Source organism: Cetorhinus maximus, chromosome 17 (genome assembly GCF_964194155.1).
Source record: "Cetorhinus maximus chromosome 17, sCetMax3.hap1.1, whole genome shotgun sequence".
NCBI classification, from domain to species: domain Eukaryota; kingdom Metazoa; phylum Chordata; class Chondrichthyes; order Lamniformes; family Cetorhinidae; genus Cetorhinus; species Cetorhinus maximus.
The window spans coordinates 98390270-98411903 of NC_135895.1; the positions used below are offsets into that span (position 1 = coordinate 98390270).

At 39.5% G+C, this 21634-nt stretch overlaps 1 protein-coding gene across 1 annotated transcript in view; it reads left to right on the forward strand.

Annotated features, from left to right (window-relative positions):
• The window catches only part of kif14 (kinesin family member 14), a 90218-nt gene that overhangs the window by 14039 nt on the left and 54545 nt on the right, over positions 1-21634 (forward strand). The window contains exons 5-15 of the mRNA XM_078561701.1: positions 748-800; positions 2425-2455; positions 2605-2712; positions 3058-3174; positions 4886-5004; positions 5339-5511; positions 6558-6705; positions 9181-9244; positions 10661-10845; positions 17688-17790; positions 20638-20795. Of these exons, the coding sequence (XP_078417827.1) occupies positions 748-800; positions 2425-2455; positions 2605-2712; positions 3058-3174; positions 4886-5004; positions 5339-5511; positions 6558-6705; positions 9181-9244; positions 10661-10845; positions 17688-17790; positions 20638-20795 (1259 nt within the window). The remainder of the gene's footprint in view (positions 1-747; positions 801-2424; positions 2456-2604; positions 2713-3057; positions 3175-4885; positions 5005-5338; positions 5512-6557; positions 6706-9180; positions 9245-10660; positions 10846-17687; positions 17791-20637; positions 20796-21634) is intronic.

Consider the following 21634-nt stretch of genomic DNA (forward strand, 5'->3'; position numbering starts at 1 on the left):
TATTTTGAATTTAGTTCTTCGTGGTTTGCATTATTCCTTGACTGAATGGGAAGGAAGGTGGTTCAGGCTTCTGCTGGTGCTAATCTTGCACATCCTCCTTGGAAAAGGGTTAAAATTTACCTGTTGAATCAACTTTTCCTTTTCTTTCTATTCCTAATCTTTCATTTGGAAAGGAGTATTTAGTGACCTGGATGGTGGGAAGGATAAAAAGGCAGGCATTTCACCTTTTGCACTTGTATGGATTGGGAAGCTCCTTTTTAAAAAAAAATTTGTTAACCCTGGCATGCCAGATGTTGGAAACTTGTATACAAATACTGGTTTTGCGTCCTTGGCTTACTACTGTGGGATAGTGAATCAGATTTTTGTGCTGCAAATTTTGTGACAGCCTTTTCTTGATGACCATCCTATTCCTAAACTTGACACTGTTGTATATCATTAAACAGAGATGGAAAATTGCTGCAGTCTTTAATCTGTGGGCCTATGTGAAATATTGCCAATTTGAATTTTTCCCTCGTTGTCAGCCTGTGGAGACCAAAGCTGGTTCTCATGCTGATTTCAACACCCTGCTTGAGACTAGTTATGTCAATGCAGAATATAAAATTGGAATCTTCCTGGCTTATGTGGCTCTGTCTTTCCAAAATTTAAACAGTTGAGCTGATATTGACACGATTTTGTGTTGCATGTGTTTATAGGTTCTGTTGTAATATTTATTCTCAGTTTAATTAAACACTATTCTGTTACTTACAGCTCCGAGTAAGAGAACATCCAGTCTTTGGACCCTATGTGGCTGATCTCTCTTTGTAAGTTATGGTTAATGAGTTACCCTAGGGGTAATGTAACTACCCTGCACAAAATATTTTAAATGAAAACATGACATTTATGAAAAAGCTTTATTCATTTTTTTCAACCTCCTTAGATAAATGATTTTTGTCATCCTTAAACATAGTGAGAAATCATTTAGGAAATTTTCCTTTTCAAAGTTTTGTTGCATGTACTCACATCTTGCTCAGGTGTCTTTCTCCCCACCCTCACCATTCTAGATATTTAAACTGTTTTGGCTTTCATATTTTATGTTATGCTTTTAGCTGTTTCTTTTTATTGCCAGTAGCATATCACTATTGTTTAAAAAGCTTATGGTTCTTTTTTTTATTCTTTCGTGGGATGTGGGTGTCGCTGGCTAGGCCAGCATTTATTGCCCATCCCTAGTTGCCTTTGAGGGTGGTGGTGAACTGCCTTCTTGAACCACTGCAATCCATGTGTGTAAGTGCACCCACAGTGCTATTAGGGAGGGAGTTCCAGGATTTTGTCTCAGCGACAGTGAAGGAATGGTGATATATTTCCAAATCAGGATGGTGTGTGGTTTGGAGGGGAGCTTGCAGGTGATGGTGTTCCCATGTGTCTGCTGGTCTTGTGCTTCTAGGCGATAGAGGTTGCAGGTTTGGAAGGTGCTGTTGAAGGAGCCTTGCTGAGTTGTTGCAGTGCATCTTGTAGATGGTACACACCTGCATTGGTGGTCGTGGATGGGATGCCAGTCAAGCAGGCTGCTTTGTCCTGGATAATGTTGAGGTTCTTGAATGTTGTTGGAGTTGCACTCATCCAGGCAAGTGAAATTCTGTCATACCCCTGACTTGTGCCTTGTAGATGGTGGACTGGCTTTGGGAGTCATGTGGTGAGTGGCTCTGCAGAATTTCCAGCCTCTGACCAGCTCTTGCAGCCACAGTATTTATATGGCTGGTCCAGTGTCCAGTTCAGTTTCTGGTCAATGGTAACCCATAGCTTGTCGATAGCAGTGGATTCAGCAATGGTAATGCCCTTAAATGTCAAGGGGAGATGTTAGATTCTCTCTAGCTGGGGATGGCCACTACCTGGGACATGTGTGGCACAAGTGTTACTTGCCACTTATCAGCGCAAGCCTGAATGTTGTCCGGGTCTTGCTGCAAACTTGTAAGCTTTTTTTAAAAATTCTATTCAATATTTTTGTGATAGTGAATATTTTCCTCATTTTTGAATAAATCTCCATGTTTCCAGGTAGTTGTCATTTTCTTCAAAGATTAGTTGAAAGAAAGTTGAGAGAGATGGTTGGATTTTGCATCTCTGTGCTGGACGGAATGGAGTGGGATTTTGAACTTGTATCCTCTCATTCTGAGACCTTAATCATTGATGTACTAGTACCACAAATCACACTGGTATGGAAATTCCTATCGTTATCTTGGAAACCAAACAGGGCTTTATTATCGTGCAAAATTGAGCATTTACCCATGTGTAAACATGGGACGGTTTATTTATTAATTGATCCAAACACTTAACTGATGCTAAATTTTAAATCACTCTATTCATTGCCTAGAAGAGACTCCAAAGCCTGGACTAAATCACCTACAGCATACATGGTCTACTTTTTTCAATTATGTACTTTTTATTTTCCAGGAATGTTGTCACCTCTTATGCAGATATTCAGGTAAGCACTATACCTGTTTAATTTTTTTTAAAAGTTCTCTTTTATAATACATAAAGGTTTAGCTTTACACAGTTTAGTTTGTTTTATTTTATAGTAAACTGTCACTATTGCAGGTACTTATTTTTAAAAATGAATTATTTCCTCTTTAGGGCTGGCTGGAACTAGGGAACAAGCAAAGGGCTACTGCAGCCACAGGCATGAATGAAAAGAGTTCCAGGTCTCACTCAGTATTCACACTCATCATGACACAAACCAAGGTGCAATATCACAGTAATAAATTTTGATTTATTTTGTATGAATTTTACATTTGCTAGTGGTAATTGCATTTCTGCATCACACTGCTGTCTTTTTTAATACTGTAGAATGACTAACATTCCTTAACGTGAAAAAAACTAAGTACATAGCTGACATTCTGGAAATGCCGTACAAGTACAACCTGGGCAGCTCTATTAAAATGTGTAATAAAATGTAGCAGTCTGATAACTTTTTTGTATAACTGTGACTGACCAGCGAATATAAATAATTCCACCATGACTGTTAATAGTGTAACTGTTTTGCTCAACTTGTTAATGGACTTTTCAAGTTTTTTGTTTGACCTGCAGACAGAATTTGTAGAAGAGGAGGAACATGATCACTGTGTGACGAGCAAAGTGAATCTAGTGGATCTTGCAGGAAGTGAACGTTGCTTTACAGCTCAGACCAGTGGCGATAGACTAAAGGTATGCGCTTCGCAAATATTATTTATCTGTAAACGGCGTAAGACTCTGTGTCCTTGTCTAAATAGTTTTCTAACAGCACTCTAAACAAAACATTAAATTCTGCAATTATTGTTCTCTCTCTTAGGAAGCCACCCTTTTTTTAGTAAGGTTTACGAACTATATTTGTATGTGGCCTAGATTTCTTTTTCAGTAGCTGTTTAGGAATGACAATATAGGTACTGGCCACTCAGCCCAACCATTCTCTATTGGTGTTTATAACATGAGCAGTAGCCCTAATACTGCTCTATTCCCTGATCCTTTTATCATTGAACTACCCACCTAACTTATTTTTAAAGATAGACATGTTCTCTGCATCAATCATTGACTTGTATATTCCACATCCTTACAACTCTTTGTATGGTCCTAAACTCTCTCATTTAATCTTACACAAATTCGTTCTCCACAATGCAATTTTTGGACACCATGTGCAAACATTGTTAACTGAAGGTCACAGAACTCACCACTGCAACACAATGTCTAAATACAACTTCACTACTTGGGTCTGAAATCTGAGGGTATGAAAACACAGTGGTGAATGCATGCTTTGTTTGGTTACTGTCAATTCTGCGCATTTGCTGGTTTCTTCTCTCTATCTGAGTTGCTTTTTATTTGTTTCCCAAAGCTGTGCTTGATTCCCCCAACCAAGAATACCTCCAAGTCTTATACTATCTTGGTTTGAACACACATTGCTATTCTTTCATCATTGAAACCCTGTCACTCCACCTAACAGCATTTTAAAATCACTTTTACTACATGTACAACAACAGTTGAGAAGGCAGCCCAGCATCACTTTTTCAAGGGCAGTTAGGGATGTGCAATAAATGCCAGATTTTTCAGTTTACAATATCCCGAGAATGAAAAATGTAGGTGCCTTATTTCTAGGCCTTTTGCTGGTGGCGCTCTTGAGCTGGCTGTCTGAAGTTGAGAGAGTAGTATTGTTTGAGTCTCTGCATTTTGCCTGCTAAATTCCTCCATTAATTGTCCTGAATAAGTTTAGAGGTTTATTGTGTGGGCAACTAAAAGGGTGGGGTGGGGTGGCGTGGGGGTTGCTGGCGGTGGTAAAATATCCTGTCAATACGTGCCATATCATCTTTGTTCTCTGCTGAATGCCTGGTGACATTCAATTGCATTGAATTATCATTTTCAAATGTTTCCTGACTACCTTTTTCTAGTCAAATGCTGACTATTTCTCTAAGATTTTAGTCATTACTTTGCAATTATTAATCTTTTGTGTGAATCATATATGGCTGGCGCAATACATTGTTTTCCCAAACAAATTAAACGCCATTTTATCCTACTACAAAATACAATAATTTAAACTTTTACTCCAAAAAAAAGCAAGATGTTATCTAATCTCATGAGATTCTGAAGGCTCGTGAATCACTAGATCTTCCCTGTCATGGTGGTTCTTGCCATAATCTGAACACTTTTTGCTTCCAGTGCAACCATATGCTCACTTCAGGAATGATTATTTTCCATTAATTTTTGCAGCACTAGATTTGACCAGTTTAATGTAACACTTTTTTTTTTAAAAAAAAGCTTATTCCCCCTAAATGGTCTTCAGTCTAGTTTGAACATTCTGAAGTGCAGTTTTATAGTATTCTATATATGATTCTTATCATGAGCGCCACTACCCTTTAACTATAAAACACTACAATTTTCTTTCTTACAGGAGGGTGTAAGCATAAATAAATCTCTTTTCACCTTGGGAAAGGTTATTTCTGCACTTTCAGAATATTTTCAGGCTAAGAAGAAAGTCTTTATCCCTTATCGGGAATCAGTGCTAACATGGTGAGTTCTAAATTGTTGTACAGCACTGAAAGTGAATGTTGAACAAACAGTTATAGTTCCATGGCAATTGCGCTTTTTGTGGTCTCACGTGTGATTTTTAAACTCTCAGTAAAGCTGATCTAACTAAATAGCATGCTATACCAAAAATGTTGGTTACTCTAGTAGGATTAATTAATTGAAGATTATGCAAGATAATACTCTTAAAACATTGAAGTTTTTTTATGCTACATGATTACTGTATGCTAGTATTTTCTACATGTACGTTATTTGCTACTGCTTAATGCTATTTCAGAGCACTGATTCTTTTCTTTTGGTCATTTCAAATATGCTGTAGGTTATTGAAAGACAGTCTTGGTGGCAATTCCAAAACAGCCATGATAGCTACCATCAGCCCATCTGCTTCTAATGTGGAGGAAACTCTTAGTACGCTTAGATATGCCAAACAGGCTCGCCAGATTATCAACATTGCGAAAGTGAATGAGGACTCAAGTGCAAAATTGATTAGAGGTTGTTTGACATTTCCCATACAAGTTAACTTGCATGTGCTTTTCTTTGACATTACTTTGTTTTTAATTTTGAAATGGAAATTTGAATTGTATAAAAATGCAACATGACTGTCTCAAGGTTTGGTTATTTTCTAGAAAAAAGTTGAAGTTCAGTAATTTGAGGCTTTTCCCCTATGCTATAAAAGGAGGGTGGGGAAGCATAATGAATGCTATATAACTCCCATTTTTTTCAAAAGATCTGATCATTTTTGTTCATTTAAAATTATGTTGGTCATTAGAGAACAACTATATCATCATGTAAGTAAATCCTCTTTTTGGCATCTCTTAGCACTTAACCATTTATTCTATCTTGTACTTTAATTACGTTTGTAACAATGAAGTGTCTGTATGTTGGAACTTTGCTGTGGAAGAAATAGCTGCAAATAATGCATGAAGCCATTTTCTTCCCAATCGCAGACGGTACAAGTGAAAACATAGAAAATAGCACAAATGTTGTTTGGGTCAGTAGTCATCTCTTATATCTGATTTGTCAAAGTCATTGGAACTTAATGAAAATACATAAATGAAAATTAAGCTGAATGGGAAAAGAGAGTAGGTATTTACATTGACTCCAATAAAATGTTGATCGAGAGTTCATGCTCTGATTGTGATAACAGTATTTTACTTTGCAATAACTGAAATTAGTTTGGAATCTGAAAAATATTTGACATTAAGTAGGTTTTACTCTGTAATGACCAACACACTTTAAAGGCTTATAGTTTGGTGAGGCATTTTATTCATTATTACAGGAAATATCCAACTCTTCAATTCTCCAGCAAGTGGTGCTGTTCTTCTGTTGTTCTTCTGGCTTTAGTTGGACATATGTAGAAAATAAAATTCACTATTTGATTGCAAGTATTTTTATGTGAAACTATTATTCACTGATGTATTCCAATCTGAACAGTGAAACTTTTGATTTAATTGGTATGTTTATAGTAACTGGTTTTAGCACCACAGAGTTTTGATAAATGTAATTCTGACTTTTTTTTTGAATTCTTGCTGAATCAGATCTGAAATTAGAAATTGATAAGTTGAAAGCTGCCCAGATGAGTAGCCAAGGAATTCACCCTGAGAGGTATAAAGTATCCCAAAAGGAAATAAAAGCCCTGAAATTGAAGCTCAATCAACAGGAAAGGGAAATGGCAGAGTCACAGAGGTAAGATGACGAATCTGATGGAGGCCTGATCTAGAATATTAAGTCTGGAATGATGAAATGAAATTTGGCTCATCAAGCTCACTTTGTTAAAAGAGCATTTATAATTGATTGTATCTGGTACATACATGCCAAATAAAAGATTATTGGAAACCCTATCACCTACAGTTTCCCATCATCCTGACAAGTACCTCTATTCCTCCAACGTCACCTGCTCAATATCCTGGAATTCTATATCTAACACCATTGAGGGAGCACCATCAAGGACTGCAGCTGCTCAATGAAAAGGCCCATTACAGTTGCTACAGGGCATTTAGAGATGCGCACTAAATGTGTCCTTTCCAACATCACCTATATCCTGGGAACTAAATAAAATAAAAGCTAGTTCATTTTTGTGACTTAAGTTATGCGGACCTTCTAAAATGTTTGAGTATTGTGCTATTTTTCCACTTTACCTTGTGTCAAAATATGATGCAGTGAACTTTATACAAAACAATCTTTTTCGGACTTAGATGGGGGAAGGCATTGACCCACCAACTGTACAACTCAAAGTCGACTCCAATTCTCTGGTTAAAATGAGGTTGGGCAGTTACAATACACATTTCGCTGGCCAAGTAACTTGCATAAAAAAAACACCTTATCGCTCACAACATTTCTTCTGGTTCATTGAAAGATTGATATGTGGACTATGTAAAGTTGAGCAGTTGTTGTAAGATCCACAGCTGCTTTTCAGATTATTAAAATAGTGATTACCAAGGGGCAATAGCTGCATAATTTGCTTAACCAGAATAAATGCCAAATTCTAAGCTAATACATCAAAATGGTTATATGTTGTTATTTAGGCCAAAAGATCAAGAGTAAACTAAATGTTAGTCTTTATGCAGAACTGGCTTGAGTCTCTTTTGCAATGGGATAATTCACATTTTAACATATCTAAATAGAAGTAGTTTCTTTGATTATTTTCCTTTTGTAACCTTTTAATAATTTCAGTTTATGTACTGATGATATAAAAGCAACCCAATTGTATGCAAGGTAGATTTTGTTAGTATTACTATTTGTGCCAGAAAATGTTGCTTGCATTGAAGAATCAAAAATTTTGCCTTCACTAATAATGGAATATTGGAATGTTCCAGTGTATGATAGACTGTTGCATTGTCTATGTTGTTTATGCCTCTAGCCTGCAGAGGGTAACTGGTCCAGCTTTTTCCCTTTTTTTTAAATATCCAATGTTATGAACAGGGAAGGAGAGTTCAAATAAAACCCTAATTCCCTTCCCTTCTATCCGTAATCAGTGTGGTTTATTTTTGAAAAGGCAGATGTGTACATTTCCAAAACCCCCATTGCTGTGTGGTCAATTTTAAAAAGTAACAGTAGCAGACTTTTGTGGGTATAAATAAAGAGGATTATTTATGCACCCACTCACCCTGTAAGATCCAAACACTATGCCAGTCATACACCACACTCAAGAAAGATGCAATTATAGAAGGTAATGTTAACAATTCACTTGCATTTGAGAGTCCCTTTAAGGAAGCTTTTCCACTCTGGAATTGTATTTTGGATTAGTTCAGATAGCTGGGATCGGATATCTAGATTAACTGCAAGATTCCTTCGAAGAGAAGACTGTTCAGCAGGTCACATAGCTAAGTGCTCATGGCTGTTGTATCAGGATTTCTTTACAGGTGAACTCGGAGTTTTGGAATCAGGCTAGGAGACTTTTAAAAGATTCTTAAACCTCTTGGCTCTTGAAAGGCAAAGGTAGCACTGCCTTTCCCTGCAGCTGTTGTCTTGTTGGTGTTATTCTGCAGACTGCCCCAGGTCTGTTCTGAGTTCTGGGATAAAAGGATTTTAGTATCAGAAAATCAGTTTCAATCTCATAGCCAATGGCCATTGATATTCAAAAGAAGCAAATGGTGGTCTTTCGCATTTAACTTGTGGATAACTAGTCTCATCAGCTTTTCTTGTTATATAGCAAACCTGGAGACATAGAGTCTAGGAGTCCACTGACTTTGTTTTGGGGTAAGCCTCAACAATGTTAACTCCACAACAATGTGAATTCCACAAAGGAGTGCTGTTTAGACATGTCCATTCAAGGGGGAGACCCCCCACCCATTGATTCAATTCAACACTTTCTGGAAGCTTGATAGTGTGTGTTGAGGTTGTAAATGTCATCTGACCCTCTTGGCAGCCATTTTAACAAATCATAAATGCAGTTCCAGAAACAACTTTAAACATGGACTATCATCATATTGATGAACATGACTTGCCTTTTGCTGGGCATGACGCCAGGTTGCACAATAGTTTGTCAAATATAGTTATAGCTCTTGCTCCCCAAAGAGGGCCATTGAGCTAAATGTATATGGTGGTTCTGGTGATTATTTGGTGAAACTCACAAAAATACTGTTATATTGTTACTAACATTTTGAGACTGGTGTACCAAAGTTCTTTGCAAACAAAAGATATTTGTCATGGCATCTTTAGGAGATGGAGAGAGAGGTTGGAGCAAGCTGAAAAGAGAAAAATTGAGGAAGCAAGGGAACTACAGGTAATCAGTTTTTTGTCATTCATTCTTTCACTTCCATGGTAATGTTATGGATTAATAGCTTCTTAGTGCGAGTAGTCCAGGGAATATATTAACTAAGGAGTGTAATGAAAAGAATCCCAGCCTCTGGTGATGGTTCTACCCTTCAGGTTGAAATTGTTGTTAAAGAATGTCTGTTAAGATATCCTTGGGGAAATTGTAAACCAAGATAACCAACTTTACTGAATGACCCCCAAATGAAGAAATTACCAATAAGATTTCACTTTTTGTAACTTTTACTTGAATCAGAACCAACATAAATTAAACATGAATTAACAGGCAAATAATACTTAAGATAAAAAGGTAAATTTCACTTTAAATAGTGGATACAACAAAGTTATGTCTTACACAACCACAAGCATCCACATCATCCCCTGCTGACATATGGCACTATGCAGCTACACAATTCCACAATATGCCGTTCTTTATTCACACAGGATAGGCCAGGAGTCCTATCCGACAACAGTTTTCATTAGCAAGACACACTTCTATGAACCCTCCCTCCCTTGGGTCATGACAGTCCTGATGATGTAGCTTTCCAGAGTTCCTTTTCAACCAACCAATAACACCCCTGTTCACTGTTTGGCCACTTCTGGGAAAACACCCAGCCTTTTAGTGTCCCCAAGCTATTCATGCAGCTTTCCAGGTTTTTGACCTATTTAGCCAATTCACGCAGCATCTCCAATTGTCTCCTTTTCTGCCAAACAGAAAAATTGACCTCTTCCTGAGAGATTTGTTTCTTCAAAAATTGTACTGATTGCCTTCTGCCTTCAACTCCCCTTTCTGTCTACAGCTCTCATTTGTTCTGGTCACACAGCTTCTGTCTGAACTTCCTTCCTGTTGGTACTGCTTTCAGTTGCTGCGTCACATGGACTAGAATTTCTTATCCAAGAAAATTACAGTTGATCCCTTTACAATTGATGCAAACTCTTAAAAGTTATTTTCAAGCATTATTAAAAAATTACAGATTCCACAGACATTTTAAAGAAATTACAGATTTTCTTTACTGTACTGCTTCTGGGTCCAAGATCATCATGTTGGTCAGCTGGCAACAAAGCCTTAGGGTTTTGAAGATTCATCTGGGTTCAGATTTTGGATTGATGAATTTACCACAGTTGGTAGATCTTGGTTCTGTTTTCCCATCATGTTGGAGCCAAATAGATCTTTTGTTTAATAAAAATCTTTAAAAATTTGGCCAACTAATAGGTCACTGGTAGGGGTGTGAGAGTATGTCCTAAAAGGAAGCTTTCCAAGAAGTGATGATCAAATGTTAATTCTTTGACAAATTGAGAAAGTTGTTAGATTCTTGCATTAAATATAACTGTGGTATTTGGTAGCAGAAAGATCATTTTACCTATTAATAGGAATCTCTATCTACAGAAAGCTGGAATCACTTTTAAAGTGGATAACAGTTTGCCAAATTTAGTAAATCTCAATGAAGATCCCCAGATTTCAGAGGTGCTCTTATACATGATAAAAGAAGGTCAGACAAGAGTGGGAAAACAAAGACCAAACTCAAGGCATGATATCCAGCTATCTGGGGCACTCATTGCTGATGATCATTGGTGAGTTCCAAAGTTTTGAATTCTCTGCATAGCTAGACGTGTAAATGATAATGGCTTTTTATTTTCCCCTGAATCTATTTGTATTCTTGATTTGCTTCCTAAGGTTGGGATTGAAAATTGAATCTGAATTTATAAATGCCTTATCGCATCTTTGGGGAAACATCTGACTGCTTCACCCAAGATGAATTGCTGTGGATTACAGTGATTATCATTACCTAGGCAAACACAATAGATCATTTACAAATGGCAGGACCTCGTAAATATCAAGAAATTAAATGAGCACTTAACCTGTTTTTGTATGGTTCTAGAATAGAATCATAGTATAGTACAAAGGAGGCCCTTTGGCCCATCGACTCTATGGTCAAGTGTTTAGACGCAACAAGAAAATTGCCACCCAGTAGAGGTAGAATATAATGTATTAGTTTGAAATAACATTTAAATAATAGGTAAAATTATTTGGGTAAACAGAAGCTATGCAGTAAAATGCTTTTACTTTAAATGTTCTATTTTAATTGTGTATACATTTTGTCCCATAATTAATAACGATACATATAAGTAGCTTAGTTACTGTAATATAGTTTATTTTGCTGTCTTTGTGAGTGAGCTGAAAACTTCCTTTAAAGCAAGGTTGGTTCATGGAGCTGTTTATGGTGTAGATGTTAAGTTATAGTTTAGTAGAAGTTAACCTTGTGTAACTCTATTGGCCTAGATGCACTGCCTGACAAGTAGCCTGCTGTTTTAATTTTACTCCTTTATGATAACTGACTATTGCTGAAAAAAGAGAGTCCACTTGCCAACCAATCAGCACTCAAGAGTATAAATTGGTTTCCCTTACATTGGTACTCCTGTGAATTGCCCTGATGAGTGCAAGACAAAAAGCTTCGACAAAAAAAGTCTCTCTTTTTCAGCAATACTCAAGTTCTGTACTACCAAATAACTATAACTGACTCTCTAGTCCGTGTCTGTCGGGCAGTATTACTTGCAGTTTTTGGGGTGACAATTCAACCAACTGTATAATTATATACTGCAGTAATGTCTATTTTATTTATTGAGGCACTACATTGGTGCACACTTCATGCTTGCTCCTGTCATATTTTTCTGTCATGGTTTTACTTGTCTGATTCTACCTTTTGTCATGGTATTTTGCCATTTTTAATCATTGATTTTTGCATAAATTTGAGAGATCTGACATTTGGTGGGGGGAAATTAAGCAGGAAGATGCAGATAGGGGAACATTTAAAATAATCACTTTTAACTATGAGTGGCTCAGCTGCACAGCGGGGAGGAAAAAGAGGGGAAGAGCAATAGTGGTAGGAGGCTTGATAGCAAGGGGAACAGACAGTCGTTTCTGCAGCCGTAGATGTGACTCAAGGATGGTATGTTGCCTCCCTGGTGCCAGGGTCTAGGATGTTGCTGAACAGCTGCAGGGCATCCTAAAGTGGGAGGGCAAACTAGACAAAGATCGTGGCACATATTGGTACCAACGACATAGGCAGAAAGAGGGATGAGGTCCTGCAAGCAGAATTTAGGGAGCTAGGAAACAGATTTAAAAACAGGACCTCAAAGGTAGTAATCTCTGGATTACTTCCGGTGCCACGCGTTAGTGAGTATAGAAATAGGTTAGTCCAGATGAATACGTGGCTGAAGAGATGGTGCAGGAGGGAGGGCTTTAGTTTTCTGGACATTGGAACCGTTTCTGAGGGCGGTGGGACCTGTATAAGGCGAACGGGTTGCTCCTGAACCGGAATGGGACCAACATCCTTGCGGGGAGGTTTGCTAGTGCTGTTAGGGAAGGTTTAAACTAACTTGGCAGGGGGATGGAATCCCGAGAGGAGGTTCAGCAGGGGGAGATGCACAGCCAAAATTAGGAGAGAGCAAGTGAGTCTGGAAGGCACAAGGGAGTTTGGCAAGGTTGGATGGTATTTTATTGCAAGGAGTCTGACGAATAAGGCACATGAGATGAGGGCACAAATTAACACATGGAAGTATGATGTCATTGGTGTCACAGAGACATGGTTGAGAGAGGGGCAGGATTGGCAGCTCAATATTCCAGGATATAGGGTCTTCAGGCGAGACAGGGAAGGAGGTAAAAGAAGAGGGGGTATTGCAATATTGATGAAGGAATCAATTACAGCAGGAAGGAGGGATGACATCTTAGAAGGCTCCTCAAATGAAGCCATATGGGTTGAGCTGAAAAACAAAAAAGGAGCAATCACATTGCTGGGGGTGTACTATAGGCTCCCAAGCAGTCAGAAAAATAGAAGAGCAGATATGTAGGCAAACTTCAGAGAAGTGTAAAAATAATAGGGTCGTAATAGTGGGGAATTTCAACTTCCCCAACATTAACTGGGTTAGTCATAGTGTGACAGGTGTAGAGGGAGTGGAATTCTTAAAATGTATCCAGCAGAGCTTTTTAAGCCAGTGGGTAGGAGGCCCTACAAGAGAGGGGGTGGTCCTGGACTTAATTTTAGTGAATGAGGCCGGGCAAGTGGTAGAGGTATCAGTGTGGGAGCATTTTGGTAGATAACAATCATAACTAGATTCGAAGTTGTTATAGAAAAGGACAAGGATGGGCCAGAAATCAGAGTTCTAAATTGGGGGAAAGCTGATTTTAATAAGATCACATATGATTTGGCTAGAGTGTACTGGGAGCAGCTACTTTTAGGTAAATCTGCGTCAGAGCAGTGGGACTCATTCAAGAAGGAAATAGGGAGAGTACAGGGCCAACATATTCCAGTAAAGACAAAGTGTGGGACCAACAAATCCAGGGAACCTGGATGTCGAGGGATAAAGAGTAAAAGGTAGGCTTATGGCAGATACCGAGGACTCAAAACAGTGGAAGCTCTAGAGGCATATAGAATGTGTAGGGGGGAACTTAAAAAGGAAATTAGGAGAGCAAAAAGGGGGCATGAAAAATCATTGGCAGGTAAAATAAAGGAAAATCCAAAGTTATTTTACAAATACATTAAGAGAAAGACGATAACTAGGGAAAGAGTAGGACCCATTAAGGACCACAGTGGTAATGTGTGTGTGGAACAGGAAGACATAGGTAGGGTTCTAAATGAACACTTTGTGTCAGTGTTCACGACTGAGAGGGATGATGTGGGTATGGAAATCAGGCAGAAGGATGGTGATATAATTGAAGAAACTAGCGTAGAAAGGGAGGAGGTTCTAATTGGCCTGGCAGGCTTAAAAGCAGATACATTTCATCCGGGTCTGGAGATTTATCTCAAGCTGTTGAGTGAGGCAAGGGAGAAGGTAGCAGGGGCGCTGACAATAATTTTCAATACCTCTGTGGCCACAGGAGAGGTGCTGGAGGGCAGACAATGTGGTACCGTTATTCCAGAAGGGAGGGAGGGATAAACCAAGGAACTACAGGCCAGTCGGTCTAACCTCCGTGGTGGGGAAACTATTGGAAGCATTTCTGAGGGACAGAATGAATCTACACTTGGAGAGGCAGGGATTAATCAAGGACAGTCAGCATGGTTTTGTTAAGGGGAGGTCATGTCTGACCAATTTGATAGAATTTTTCGAAGAGTTGACCGGGTGTGTGGATGAGGGTAATGCATTTGACATAGTCTACTTGGATTTCAGCAAGGCTTTTGATAAGGCCCCGCGTAGGAGACTGATAACTTGGGTAAGACCCAAGGGATCCAAGGCAATTTGGCAAATTGGATCCAGAATTGGTTGAGTGGCAGGAAGCAGAGGGTGATGGTCGAGGGGTGTTTTTTGTGACTGGATGCCCATGTCCAGTGGGGTTCCACAGAGATCGGTGTTGGGTCCCTTGCTGTTTGTGGTGTATATAAACGATTTAGTCTTGCATTTAGGAGGGTTGATCAGCAAGTTTGCGGATGACACGAAAACTAGTGGGGCGGTAAATAGTGAGGAGGATAGCCTTAGATTACAGGAGGATATAGATGGGCTGATCAATGGAATTTAATCCGGATAAGTCTGAGGTGATACACTTGGGCAGGACAAACAAGGCACAGGGATACACGATGAATGGTAGGACCCTGGGATCAGACGGACCTTGGTGTGCATGTCTACCCTTAAGGTAGCGGGACAGGTAGATGAGATGGCTAAGAAGGCATATGGGATACTTGCCTTTATTAGCCGAGGCATAGAATATAAGAGCAAGGAAGTTATGCTGGAACTGTATAAAACGTTGGTTAGGTCACAGCTAGAGTATTACGTGCCGTTTTGGAATTCGCATTATAGGAAGGATGTGTTTGCACTAGGGAGAGTGCAGAGGAGATTTGCCAGGATGTTGCCTGGGCTGGAGCGTTTTAGTTTTGAGGAGAGATTGGATAGACTGGGGTTATTTTCCCTGGAGCAGAGGAGATTGATGGGGGGGGACATGATTCAGGTGCATAAAATTATGAGGAGCATAGATAGGGTAGACAGGAAGGAACTTTTATGGAGGACTCAATTATCAGGGGGCATAGGTTTAAGATAAGTGGCAAGAGGTTTAAAGGGATGTGAGGAAGAATTTTTTCACCCAATGGATGGTGGGAATCTGGAACTCTCTGCCTGAAAAGATGGCAGAGGCAGAAACCCTCATAATATTTAAGAAGCATTTGGATGTGCACTTGCGAAGCCATGGCATACAAGGTTATGGGCCTAGTGCTGGAAAATGGGATTAGAATAGTTAGGTACTTGATTGATCGGCGCAGACTCAAATAGGCTGAAGGGCCTTTTTCTGTGCTGTAGACCTCAATGACTATGAACTGGTCATTTTTCAGGCTTAAGAGTTCAGATATGAGGAAGAATAAATGGGGCAAGATAGGGGAAAATGAAGCAAAGAAAGAGAAATGGGAAAAGCAGTGAAGGGAGTAAGGAAAGATGGAGAAACAAGAAATAGAGAAGTGCGTGAGGGAAAGCAGAGTCAAGGGGATGATATTGGGGTTGGAGTTGGCACAAGGGGAATTGGCAAGTGGGGCAAAGGGAAAGGATGAAGTGGAAGAAAATGGAGCTCGGGCAGGATGGAGACTGATGGCCCCCATGGTCCGTCTCCATTTCTCAAAATTTAATACACTCCTCTACCCTCACCCCTCCACTCTCATCTCCTGTCTGCCCATACTCCAGCTTCATTAGCATCCGCTAGGCTTGGCCCCCAGTGACAAATGATCCTAGAAGCAGCAGGTGGATGGATGGAAGAATCTACCTTTGGGTTAACCTGGATCCCGATTTCTTTTGTATTTGCTTTCCTCAGGCGTGGAGTCAGTTTGGGGTTAATTTGTGCGAAAACAGCTATCAGCTGTGCTCAACAGCACCTGAGCAGTGCCTCAGGAAAACGTTTCGGGCATTCCTTGAGTTAAGTTCCCCAGCCCTGAAAGAGGGTGGCGTTGTTTATAGGTTAGAGCTCCTTTCCACCTAACACAATTATCAGCATCTATGATGTGGACTATTGAAGGTTCATGTTTGCTATTTGCAGTGTGAAGTAAGTAAGAATGTTGAATGCTTGTCTCCTTGTACTTATTCTCTGTTCATGTCCTGGGCTTGGTTGATGATTCATGGAATTTCTCTGTGGAATCAACAGGCTAAGAAATCTCTTGTATGAGGAAAATATTAATTATGACAATATAAATAATGGAGTGCACTTTTCCATGGAATGTATCTTTTTGAATTGAAAAACATTGGGCTGTAACTTATGAGCCCCAGGGTGTCATATCTGGAGGGGGGGACAGGGGGTGCCCCAAAGATATGCTGGGAAACCACACCCCCCACCCCCTGTAACTTTCCAGGTAAGGATTGCAGGAAATTGCCTGGGAAGAGCAGACTTCCCATGGGCAATTGCCCTGCACTGCTGCATTGGGAACCATTCAAAAATTGCAGTTTAAATTACAAACTTGATGGTTCTGAGAGTTACATCAATAGTTACCCAGAGAAAGTTAGAATTAAAAGAACTTCTAGCTTCTGGGTAACTATAGTACAGATCCACACCAACTCGCCCCACCGGACTCCCCTTGCACCCATGAACCCCCAGGGGACATCTCCCTCCCCCCTCAATCACATCCCCATTCCACAGGACTCCAACCCGACTGAACACCCCCTACCACGCCCCCCCAAAAAAATCCTGATCCAACCATCACCTCACCCCAATCCTACCCACTTACCTTATACACTTACCTTGTCAAAGACCTTTAAGCCTTGCTGGACCTTTTAAACTTAGCTGGTTTACGGCAGCAAGTGCCGTTTATATTTTAAAAAAGGGGTGTGGTTTGCTTACCTTCGACTCTACAAACTTCAACACTATGCCCTGGGGACATGCTGCACAGACCTGAGTTAGAAGATCGGGCGAGATAGATCGGCTGGATTTTTAGTTAAGAACTTTCGAGCGGTGTGGCAATCCAACTCTACTGTCATTTCATCGGAAGTTACAGCCATAGTGTTTCTAACAATATTGGTTGTTTACTTTTGTAAATGGTTTTATACCAATTTATAGCTAGATCATTTAAGCTTTTGAGTGCAATTGTGTGTGATGCAAGGCTTCTCCTTAACATTCTGTTTAGTGACTCTTGCAACTGTGATTGTGTATTGAATGTGTGTAAGTGTCTGGTTGTGATGGGACTATCTGGACCATTCTTACCCTGGGCTGTATAAAGACTTGTGTACACTGCTTGAGGTATTCCGCTGTAGAGGGGTAACAGAGTAGTTGGGAAGTTAGAAGAAAATTATGGCTATGATATTAAAAACTGGAAAACAAATTGATTTTGAGAGAAGGTGGAAATTATTTTGATTAAAACTTGCTAGCTTTTTAAATATTAGCTGTTTTTAATGATGATCAAAATGGATTAAATGCATAATCCTTTTATTGAAATGTTCATTATTTTTATTTGCAGTGTCATACAGAACCTAAATGGTACAGTTAGTATTGCTCCATTAGGAGATGCAAATACTTATGTCAATGGAAACCTTATAGCAGAGTCGATAGTGCTACATCATGTAAGTTACTTCTATTACAGTATATATCAATCAAATAATATTGATTTTTGTAAGGCATGTTCTCCATATGGCATGGATATATCATCTGTCCAATGGGACATATAGTAGTTGCTGAATATTTTTAAGTAGACCTTGCACCATTCCTCATTGCGCCAAGTAATGGGATATCTTGAGCCAGCCATTTTTAGTCAACAAGGAAGAATACTGATTCAGAAATGGAACGTGAGTGTTGATTGGCTCGTCATCCGGTTTCATCACCTTTTTTTGACATGAAGCCAAGAGACTTCATTGTGTGGGTAGTCAGTTAAGGACTCACAGGACCAAGCTCACATAACCATGCCGCCTCTGAAAGTCTATTCTGCAGACAGGCCATAGGTATAGTGATGGGAGAATATGGGAGGCTGACTGAATATGCTGGTGTCAAGCTCTTGCATGACTGGTCTATAGGACAGCTTTTCAAGATGTCAGTGAGGAGAATTTTGCAGAGTTGATTGGGCAATGATGGCTTAATTCTAATTCTCAGCCATTACTGATATGTCTGTCTGATATTGCTATTAAGATGTTCTGTAGCAATTGTCAGAGAGCAAACATATATTGTGGGACTGGATTCAGAGTTGGCTAGACTTTGTAGGGATCACAAAGGGATCCCTTCTTGAAAGAGATTAAGTTAACCAGCTGAGTTTTTATGACTTTAGGATATTTTCCTCATGCTAGCCCATAAATTAACAAATATTTTAAGTTCAGTTTCACGATTTGCCTTGGTGAGATTTGAACTCAGCCTCTGGGATGCCATTTCAGTACCATAATAACCATACTACCTACTAGAGCTTGTGTGCTAGAGCATATGTCCAGGCTTGCTATGACGTGGACATTGGACTCGATACTCAACGCAAACTGATCAGACCATTGAGGCATGAAGGACCCTTACTATTTCAGTGTCTTGCTAATCCAGCTATTCAGCTGTCCAAATCATCAGATGCTGGCTCATAGTATCGGGAATAGGCTCTTTGGTCTACTTGATGCAAAGTTTAAACTAATCTAGATTCAACAGGCTGAGAAATCTAGAACATGGGACACAGTCTCAAGATAAAGGATCAGCCATTACAATTGAGTTGAGGGGAAATTCCTTCATTCGGAGGATTGTGAATCTTTGGAATTTTCTGTACCCCACCCCGAGGATTGTGGATGCTCCATCATTGAGTATATTATAGGCTGAGATAAATAGATTATTGGTGTCTCAAAATTGCTGGACATGGGGAGCGGGTGGGAAAATGGAGTTGAGACAGAAGATCAATCACGACTATACTGAATCGTGGAGGAGGCTCGAGGAGCCATATGTCTACTCCTGCACCTATTCTTATATTCTTAAATGTAGAGGTGGACCTTGCATACTTCAATGCTTAATTTCAGTAATTGGGACTGAAGCAGCTATGTTGCTTGTGGTATTTTGACTTTGGGACCACCTGATTGTTGTTTGTTCATACAGAATAGGCTGCAACACATTCGCTAAGTTGATCTTGAAGATGCTGTTCTAATTAAAGGGTTGGATATCTGCACATCAGGCCACAGAATGGTGAACTTCATTCAGTAATGCAATGGTGCCAAGTGTTCTGTGCAGCATACGTGTTAGCCTAAGACTGGACATAGTAATCTTGAAAATATAAATTTTTGAGCATTCTGTCTTCCTTCCTCAGCCTGAACCTATTGGTCAGAAGTACCATTGAGGTATCTTTCTGTACCTTCGTGGGTATAGAAATTATTTTGGATTCCCTGATTGATATCTCAATTCTATTAGCCAAACCTATGATTGGCATTAGCCTCACCCTTGCCCTTGTAAAAGGGGTGCTTTTGCTCTCCAATTAGATATGGTATGTATTTGACAGGCGAATTAGATGAAGCTGTTTTATGAAAAGTCGCTTGGTAGTACTAAGCTTGAATATTGCTGAAAGGAGAGGCATGTTGACAAAGCTTTTCGCCTTATATTCATCAGGACAAATGCAAGAAGGCCAAATTTCAAATGATCACAACAATTCATACTACAGTAGAAGGGGTTGTGATCATTGAAATTTGGCACTCTCTTGTGTTTGTCGTGTTGAGTGCAAGATGAAAAGCTGCGACAACACGACTCTTTTCAGCAATGTTCAAGCTGTTTTTTCGTTAAATAGAAAAATGTGATGCAATCACTGCAGAAAAATTTTATGTAAATATTGGAGAGAGAAAAGTGAATGGAGCATAGTAGTGCTTAAATGTTTGTACAGAGGACAACTGATTATTTACTGGTACTATTGATAAAAGTTAGATTGTTAAATCTCATGATTAAGCAAATATTAATTTGGAGCTGTTTTTATGAGGTGGTAGGATATTAGTTGATTTTTCTAGATTTCTTTACGTAATAAACTTTTGATGCAGGACGGACTTTCTAGTGTTGATAACATGCTTTTGCTGAAGGGGAGAACAAAGTCTGTCAATCCACACTGATCCTACATACTTTGTTGAATTAAAATATGAAACTTTTACAGGAGGAGGATGTTTGACCTATCGCAGTCGTGCCCGCCCTTCCTGAAAAATCTCCTCAGTTCCTTTTGTGAAAACCAGCTCAAACACAGCAGTATAGGGAAGCTTCAGAATAGTTTGCCTGCTTATTCTTTGGAAAGGAGAAATTATATCTTCAATAGGGGAGAAGAGGTAGAGGGTGGAAAAGAATCTGAATGGGATGGAATATATTAAACAGACTTGTGGGGCAGCGGATTGGTTAAATGTTTATGCTAGAAATTAGCAAGTTAGTAAACCTGAGATTAAGTTGTATTATGTTCACTACAATTATAAATCTATGTCCTATGTTTATAGGGGGACCGGGTGATTATGGGTGGCGATCATTACTTTAAATTTAACCATCCTCTGGAGGTTCAGTGTGGACGAGCATCATCTGGGAATGCACTGATTGGAGATGGTCCCAAAGGTTTTGAATTTGCAAAGAATGAACTTTTGCAAGCTCAACAGGCAAGGTAAAATAAAATGCTGATATCTGTTTTTGAAAATTGGGTTAATAGATTAAAAATAGACTCTTGCTTTAATGCACTTAGCCTCTTTTACTTAAATCATACAGTGAGAAAGTTTCAGGTGAAAAGCACCTGGATGAATGTGTGCACCATATTTTGCAATCATCAAACTTATGGAATAAAGGAGTTTGAATTTTTATAGTTTATATTTAAAAAAAATACAAAAGTATAACAATCCTAGAACCTTGCCTTGTAGCATTCTGAACTATTACAACTACTGCCACCAGATGACGCTATGCTACCTTGTCAATGCCAAGACCAATACATTCATCCTTGTGTGCTTTGCCCAGAGGCAGGACTCACATTATATGCTGAAGCTTCATTCTGAGTCGTTTCCTTGGCTGTTTTTTTTCACTGGTGGTTTACCATTGTCTTCCACTCCTCAGGGGCAGGGCAAGGAGGAAGACCGCAAGTCTACCTCAGTCGAAACAGGAATCGAACTCTCACTATTGGCGTTATTATGAGCCACATGCTAGCCAATTGAGCTGATCAGCCTACCAGGACCAATACATGGGGCTGAATCTTCCAGTTGGCGTGTGGGAGAAGGCCAGACACGCTGATGCGTGGTGACGTTGGGTGTGTGTCCTGACGTTGTCACAATATTTCATTCGGTGAGCGCGTGCCGGAGTTGGCTGTGCGCCTGCTGAAATGTCAATGGCCTGTTAAGGCCATTAAGAATGTAATTGAAGTATTTAAGAACATTGCTTGTCCAACCTTAAGGTTGGCGGGCTGGCAAAGACCCCAAGCGGCCTTTATGTTTTTCAGGAAACCTCACCCACAGGCAG